At 38.4% G+C, this 8,712-nt stretch overlaps 2 protein-coding genes across 2 annotated transcripts; one reads left to right on the top strand and one right to left on the bottom strand.

Moving 5' to 3' along the window:
- The first annotated feature begins 290 nt into the window (after nt 1–290).
- Nucleotides 291–2,589, top strand: LOC140883387 (uncharacterized). Its single transcript, XM_073289828.1, has 2 exons — nt 291–424; nt 925–2,589. Exon 2 carries the CDS (start codon nt 992–994, stop codon nt 2,393–2,395), a length of 1,404 nt encoding a protein of 467 aa, XP_073145929.1. The 5' UTR covers nt 291–424; nt 925–991; the 3' UTR covers nt 2,396–2,589.
- Nucleotides 2,590–3,572: 983 nt separating this feature from the next.
- On the bottom strand, nt 3,573–8,437 carry LOC140881141 (uncharacterized). The gene is made up of 6 exons (XM_073286212.1): nt 7,373–8,437; nt 6,646–6,710; nt 6,425–6,547; nt 5,035–5,766; nt 4,511–4,727; nt 3,573–4,420 (listed from the first exon to the last, which is right to left on the bottom strand). Exons 1-6 carry the CDS (start codon nt 7,653–7,655, stop codon nt 3,861–3,863), a joined length of 1,980 nt encoding a protein of 659 aa, XP_073142313.1. The 5' UTR covers nt 7,656–8,437; the 3' UTR covers nt 3,573–3,860.
- Nucleotides 8,438–8,712: the final 275 nt, after the last annotated feature.

An 8,712-nucleotide genomic window follows, 5' to 3' on the forward strand; every position in this document is an offset into this window, starting at 1 on the left:
GTGGGAAAACATGATTGGACAGCTGAAAATTTCTATATATATATATATAGAGTTTTGCTATGGTGAGCAACCATTGTGAGCATTCATGTGAGCAGCTACTCAAGTGACATACACCTATTGGATGCATAAGATTTCACATCAGCAATGCTCACATAAATACTCACGATGATTGCTCACCATAGCAAAATTATATAACAACACCTTGCCCGAAACAACTACTATTGGACCGAAATTTATAGTTTAAAAAAATTAAAGGGTGAGAGCCAAACTTTAATTCCATGCAACGACTCTGTATTGGACCCGAAAGCGAAGCACTGCAACTTGGTCCTTTGTGTAAGATTCTGGAACCTGTTCAGTTTCTTCATTCTTGGCTTCTTTCCACTCCTCTGCGGAGATTGGGAAATGGAAAGTTTATTCGGATGAGGCAAGTAGATCGTTTCGAATGAATTCTGATTTTGATTATTGTTGCGACGGGTTTCGGAAATTCGTTATAATTTTGTCTTTGATTATGTATGTATGTATGTATTGTATGCCTTATAATCTGATTGAACCGGCAAACCGAATGTTAATCCGGATCCTAAATACCAAATAAGTGGACGGATTTAATGTCTCAATCAGTGATGATTGATGATTGATCCAGTTGTTAAGGGATTCTGGAAAAGTCATAAAGAAATCTTACCATTTCCCTTCTTCCTTCGATTCCTCCCCCGGTACTGATATGTTACAAGATGGATCTTTTTTCTCTCATTTGAATATTGAGCTGAAGATTAAGCTTTATTTTTTTTTATTTGTTCTTGTTTTCGAAACTTGGGTTTGTAATTTTGTGTTTATGCAACGATATGAAGTTGAAAGATTCAAGGGTTGGGATGATATTATTGATTAAACTTGTTTTATCATTCGCTTTTCTGCTTATGATACCATCAGGTGAACTGGTTTTTCTGTGGACAAATGGTAAGTACTTGAGTCTTGGATCTTGCTAATTAAAGCAAAGATGGCTTCGGCATCCCCTTCCTCGACTTTAATTGAATGTTCAGAGAGCAAACTGGCAGAGAGTAGCAATAGCAGAAACTGGAATTCAGCATTCCAACTATACTCGAATGTGATTGCGTGCGGGAACGATGCTCTGAAAGTTGAGGCCACAATCAAGCTCGCTAAGATGTCCAGACATGCTCCGGAAAATGTTTTGGCACTTACTGTGCCATTGGTCGTTGGTCTCCTTGAAAGTCCACTGAATCCATCAATTCTTGTAGCCTCTGCTTACTGCCTGAAATGTCTTGCTTCACAAGGGGACGGCAGATTAGCCAACCTCATCGGTCAGTCTGGCGCGATTCCTATTCTTCTGAACCTGCTGCCAAACACTGAAGGTAGATTGCAAATTTCTTTGTTAAAGTGCTTGCGAAATCTTGTAACATTTTGGGACTCAAATAGCAGAACGGTAGCTAGCAACCATGGCCTGGAGATTGTTCTTGGTATGTTAAATTCCAGTTCTGAAGATGTGAAGGATATTCTTTATGAAATATTTAGTGTGTTGGCTCTAACACGAGAGGTTAGGAGGTATCTACTGAATTCAAGGAATGTACATCGTCTCGTTGAGGCAGCCAGTCGTGGCCGCTTGATCTCTAGAACCAGAGCTGCTCAAGCAATCGGCTTACTTGGGTTGATTAAAAGTGCAAGGCCTACGCTTGTGGATGCAGGTGCTATACCTGTTCTTGTACAGTTACTCAAGGATGGGGATCTCTCCGTGAAATTGGTGTCTGGTAATGCACTTGGAGTTATTGCATCACACATCAATCATATTAAACTTGTTGCTCAAGCTGGGGTCATTCCTTTGTATGTCGAGCTACTTCAAGGCTCCGACCCCATTGGTCAAGAAATCGCTGTAGATGTACTGTGCATCTTAGCTGTCCATGAAGAGAACGCGATTACAATCGCTGGCCATCTGGTGGAACTCCTTAGAGGAGAAAAAGATGGAGCCAAGGCTGGGGCTGCTGAGGTGATACGAGATATGTCAAATTACAAGTTCTCAATGTCCGTTGTGGAAAACGCTGGTGCAATACCAATTCTTGTCGAGCTCTTGAAGTACGAAAACTCCAATGTTAAAGAGAGAGTTTCCGGAGCCATTGCACAATTGAGTTGCAACAAAGCTGATCGAGTTGCCCTCGCAAATTCTGGAGTGATATCCGTTCTCCTCGATGTATTATCAGAGGACGAGTCAAATGAACTCATAGACAATGCTGTCGAGGCGCTTGTTAATTTCTCAGCTGACCCTTCACTTGGAGAGCGGATATCCTGTATTTCTGAAAGTCCTTTGTTTCAGAATATGCGTTATAGAGTTCTGGAAATGGGTGATTCGGACATAAGTTGGACCACATCTTCGGATCATACAAGTGTGTGATGATACCTTCGGAACCTGATCTTCGTTAATTTTATTTGTGTTCATGTTTAGATCAGAGAAACTGCATCTCATGTATATGGGCATCGAGAACTAGAACCGATAAATTTTGTTGGAAAGGAAAAGAGCTTTGCTGGAAAGAATGGATGTCTCGAGTAGAATTTATATGTGAAATTGATGAATAATTTTGCATTGTTTCTGTTTCGTATGTGGGCTTTTGCGACACCAAATTTAAACATCTGGTTCAAATCTTGCAGCATCTAATCGAGTGTTAGGGATTAATTCTGATCACATGCATGTTAACCGTGACTCTGGGTTTTGCTTCTTTTTTTTTTCCCTTTTTTGAGGTGGGAACCCGCAGCCGCTACCTTTGGTGCGCACTGGATAAACCTCCGAACTAACACAATAGACTGCAAACTACGTTAGTCCAAGAAGGTGTTAGTAGGGGGAATCGAACTCCTGACCAAGAGGTTTTGCTGGTTTTTTGTGTTCATAGCTGCCAATCACTCACTGCTCTCTCGGAGAAAGAGGTGGATGCATTCTAAGAATATCTTGACTAATATTTATAATTCAAATTCATGAAAGTGTGACTATAAACAACGTACTTGTCAAGCAAAAATTGGTTCGATTACGCCCACAGGGGCATAGGCGAGTTGGTAAGGTCTGAGGTGACGTGGGAAGAAATTCTCCAGCGTTGCGGGTTCGATCCTCGTGTGGAGCATATTTCCTGCTGAAATATTGTGGGGAGTATGCTCTGGGGATTGGGCCATGTGCTCCCTCCTTCAGGTCCCTGCCGCTCGTGCACATCCCTCGATTTACCCTCCGCATGAGCCAATGGGCCTCTGACTCATGTGGAATGGGGTCCCCTTCGGGGTCAACCCTTTAAAGAAAAATTGGTTCGATTACAATAGCAAGACAAGCAAAATTGATTCGATTACATAGCAACAATCGCGCATCAAATAAGGCGCGAGATTTTATGTTAATTGAGAGAAACACTCTGGATGTAGTTGTACAAAACCTCATTTAAAAACAAAAAAAAAAAGTACTTACTGACCCCGCAAGTCTATACACCGGGAGTTCTCCCAATATAGCATGGAATCATCCCAAAATAAGATTAAAAATAAATAAATAAATAAAAAATAATAATAACAACAACAACAAGACGACTTTCAAAAGAGAGGAAAAAACAACCATGAGCTCTACTTTCCGTGGAACAAAAGTACACAACAAAAACATTTCACAGTAAAGGGTACAAATATAGACACATAACCCACACCGTATAGGTTTCAGTCTACAAAGACGATAAGGTGATATACTGAACCTTCAAGATGACTCTAGCCTAGTTTCTATTTGGTTTGGTACTTTACTTTAAAATCCCTCTTTACTATGTACAGCTAATTTAACTACCAAGGAAAACTGTCACATACAGTCACGATTAGAAAGCCGAGCAAGAACAAGAAAAGGTGATTTATGTGGGCAATGAAGGAGTCGGAATTTTCCCTGTTTCTCCCTCGTTTTTCAGCTCAGTAGTTTCAAGTTTCACCAAATCGTCTTTCATTTCACTGTTAACATCATCACTGATGCCATTCAACGGACTTTCTTTATCTTGAACTTCTGCATCAATCAAGGCATGATCCTTGTTTTCTTTCAAATCTTGTTCGTGGGCATGGTCAGCGTACTTCTCGTTTTCTTCAGCTTCAAGTTCTTCAAGTACATGCTGCTGCTGGTTGTTGCAGTAACCGTCTTTTAGAGGGACGTTTGTCAATTTCATGTCTGCTAAGTCATGAATTTCCTCTTCAATGTCATTGAGTTTATGATCAATGCCAATTTCAAAACAGAAAGTTGGATAATTGTCGGATTTGGTTTCTTTAGAAACAGCTGACGATTTCGAAAGCTTGGTGTCTATATTGGTTGACGATATGATGCTGAAAATGTTAGGATTTGGCTTGATATCCACCCATTGTCCACAGACCCAATCTCTTGAAACTCTAAGGTTCTTCAACTCAACGTTCAGATACAACCTTTCACCTGATGTCAGATTGGGTTTCTATTGAAAATGCACAAGATAAATAATAAATTCTGAAATCCATAAAAAGAAGGGTTGGTGGGGTTACAGACCTGGAATGTACATTTGGTAACACCCATTTTTACTATCATATGAATTTGAAATGAACCCCTCCCACCATCCATCGCTCCACCAGGCATCTACTGGATCTCCGATCTTGAAGGTAAAGCTCATCTGATTACAATGATACATAGGCCTGACAGTTGTGCGACCTGGATGCCTCATTCCCAGTTTATCCGCCTTGGCCACTCTATATGTGGGGATCCATTCCTACCGTAACGAAGATAAATACAGTAGTGTCTCGTAATTAAGGAGCAAGTACTATATGCAAATAAATTATGCAATGACTGCATAGGATGCGATGCGGCAAAAATTGGTACAATTTCGGATGCTGAGTGGGGAAAAAAGGAAAAGAAAACCGTGAGAAAAGAAATTAAGGGTTTTGAAGCAACCTTTTGTTCCTTGAGTCCACCAAGTAAAATGATTCATACAGTGAATATTCTGGTAACTAGTAGTATGATATGTTCTCTCCCTCTATATATAATTAGAGCCACAAATGAAGTACAACCATGCATACCTCAAGATTGGTGAAACTATCTTCATCCTTGACATTTTCATAAAGAATTTTCATCCGTCTCTTAGAAACCTCCAGGACTGAGCACCTGAACCAACAGCCACGAATACCACTATCTTGGCAAAGAAACTCCACCTTTTCATTCAGAATAAAACTTGGAGTATTCCAAAATTGGCCCTCAACATGCTTGAGGAAACTCGACTCCCTACTCAATTGATCACACTTAAGTTGCTGAAACGGTAAATCATTCACCAGTTTCTGATGATTCCTGTGACTTCTATTCCTTTTGGTTCCCACTTTTAAATCATCTTCAGAGCTCAAATCTTCCTCAAAAAAATCAGGGCTAAAACAAGAGAAAATTGGTTGATCAAAGTATCCACTCAATTTACTTAATTTGAAAGGCTTTACTCTGTTACTCTTGAATTGTCTGAAGCAAAAATGCATGTTTCCTAACAAATCACGAGGAAAAACCGCTAGGCATTTCTCATAGTGCTCACGAGTTAAGACTGTGGCAGGACCATCAACACACTCCGCACTGATGACCTGAAAGTATGGAGTGATGAAAACTTCTTTAGGATGAGGATTCCGCAATGAAACAACTCCCGTGACTTCTTTGTTGTGATGAAACCACCTCACTTTGACCTTCTTCTGGCATTTTTTGTCTTCATACATATCTTCCAAATATGCAACATAACGGTTCTCTTTTTCAGCCATCACAAAGACAAATGATTTCACCTGATGCAGGAAAAGATTAGTGAGGGAATTTGAAATTCAAAAGGTTGATGATAATTGAAAACAAATCACAAGTGCTAAACCTAAAAGGATAACGTGATTTTGGGGGGAGGCGATAGCTGCACCTCAATTCTTACGTACTCTGGAATTTTTGGTTAGACACAGACCAAGTCAAATAGAGCCCTGTGCATAAACAATATCAAGGCTCCGTTTGGACGTGTACTATAAAAACGTTTTAATGTTTTATAAGTGAAAAACTTAAAATATGTGTTTGGACAAGATTTTTATAAAATGTTTTTGAAAAATATTTTTAAAAAGTGTTCTCCAAGTAAAGTTTTTAGGAAACAATTGAGAGTTGTTTTCAGAATAGAAATATGGAAGATAACGATGAACAATATTACTTTTGAAATTTTAAAATGTTTTTATAGAATATTTGTCCAAACGTATATTTATTACTAAAACAAATTTTAAAATATTTTATAAAAAAAATTAAACACACTTTTATAAAAACATTTTATGTCCAAACGGAACCTAAATTTCACAGAATATGAATGATCTAGAAAACTTAACATATGGTTCATGACCTTCATTTTTAAAAAAAATCTAGGAAAAAAAGACAAAAATACAAGAAACTTCAACAATCATATTTTAGGTAGCTTACCATTATTAAAACCCCATTCCGGTAAAATGATGGGTAATGCTTCAGTTGTTTACAGCAGGTCCATGCCAAACCCGACCATGCAATGCCTAAGTGATGACTTTTCAAATTTCCCGCTAGACGGCTCTGATACACATATTCAACCATAGGCAAGTTAATAATCTCAGAAAAATTAGTAAAACAAAGCATAGCAAGATGAAAATACTTGGCCACAAATTATATACCTTATGAGATAGCCAATCCAGACGATGATCATCATATTTGGAAGTAGGATCATCTTTGGGAGACTCTGTCGCAAAAAAGTTGCAATATATTCAGTTAACTGTAATGTATTTCACACTGACACCTATAACTCAACCAGGATATTGAATATATAGCATTTATATCCATAAAACAAATTATCAGGGTGCCCGTCCATACAATCTAACATTATTATCAGAAGAGGTTCATGTGATTTTTGAACTGCGCAACAATATATAATAGAAATAAAAAAACCCTCCTATATGAATGACTTGAAAAACATGTATACTCCATGGGAAACAACAAACAAAAGTGTTAAATAATTGAAGATTCAAACTTGATAAAAAGAATCAAAAGATAAGTGGCAGACACAAGATATGAACTTAGAACAGCTAAGCAGCAAAAAACAGATTGCTTTTTGGCACCTTTGGGAAGGCAGACAAGACAAGTAAAAGAAAGAACATCAAGCCAGAAATTTGAATCAAGCTATGGTCATTTCCTTCAGAAAAAGATCAATGAGAGTTCCACCACTAATAAGGAAAGTTAAAAAAATGAATGGTTCAAATTCCTCACTGGCAACAAAAAGAAAAGGAGAGGTTGGTAGGAAAACATGAAACTTGGGAAATAAATTAGGAACACAAGAAGACAAACTCCATAATACTTCAAGAAAAGGGATAAAAATAAAATAAAATAAAAAACTACCATAATCACCTTGTCTGTGCTGTTTTGACAACATAGATGTGAGCCAATCCACAACCTCTCGCCGTGATCTCCATCTGAAGCCAGCATGGACCAAGTTCTCAGGCCCATGGACGCTCAAGAACTCCTCAGAGACAACATAAAACATGTGCCTCACACTCCTCTCAGTGCCCACAACAGCAAGAAAGGATTCCCCTAAATTGTCCTCCAAAAAATAGTGGACCACACGATTTCCCCTCTCTTTGGATACATATTCCTCCTTCCACTCAACAAAATAATTCTCCAGTGTAGCCATAATGGACAATAGAGTATTTAAGGAACTAAGCTCTTCCAGATAGCACAACACAGAGAACAGTAACTTCAGAAGTTAAAAAGCACCTCTCCACCAAGCTTATGAATATATAGCAATCCTTGATAAACTCTTAACTTTCTAAAATTAAATGTAACCCCACAAGAATCTACCAAAAAAAATGGATAGCTACCTCACCAAACGCGTAGAACATCAAAATACCTTCAAGCTTCAACAGAATCAACGCAAAATCCCAAATTCTTGTCATTGTCTACCCACTTTTGACCATGCCCGAATTCTTCCAAGACCCAGATTCCAGCAAAAAAGAAAGTAAAACGTGGTAAAACCAGCAGGAAGACACACCCGAAGATCTGCCGAAACAACAAAACCCAGGTAAGATGTTGAGAGTTAAAAGTGAGAAACACTGTTTACACTTTTCAAGACTCTTTGCCACAGCCCACAACACATCATACAGAAATCTGAGAGCAAAAAAGGAGACACGGAGCACAAAAGGCGGGCTTTTTAAGGATGTAGATACGAGGAACAGGCGAAAAGAAAGCCTTTTTCTTCATTATTTTCAGGGGCTTCGTGGCATATAAAAAGGATGAGGGAAGAAAGGTAGAGAGAACGAATTGTAGGAGAAGATGGGTAGTTGAGCAGAAGAAAGAAAGTGGTCCACAAGTGTCGCAGGGCTGTGAGAATTCATAGCTTGCAGGAGATATCGGTGGAGGGGGTTGATACAGTACTCTAGGGGTGAGGGAGGAGAGGGCTCAGAGGGGCTGGGGGTGGCTGGGCTCATACGTTTTTTTCTTTCTATACAAATTTATTGTTATATAGTTTTTTTTTTTTTTGAGGTTATTGTTATTATATAGTTATTATCCAGTTCCGATTAAATAAAAATAATTATTAGAAGTTTCAAATAACAATAAAAAAAATTAACGTGACTTTCATTGTCCATTTTTAAATCTTGGGTCTTATTCTGAAAGCGAGGAATTCAAGGTTTTTTGAAACAAAAATAATTAACTTGTATTTGATTTTATTTTTTGACGGTTAAACTTGTAAT

Source organism: Henckelia pumila, chromosome 2 (assembly GCF_033568475.1).
Source record: "Henckelia pumila isolate YLH828 chromosome 2, ASM3356847v2, whole genome shotgun sequence".
In the NCBI taxonomy this organism is placed as follows: Eukaryota; Viridiplantae; Streptophyta; class Magnoliopsida; order Lamiales; family Gesneriaceae; genus Henckelia; species Henckelia pumila.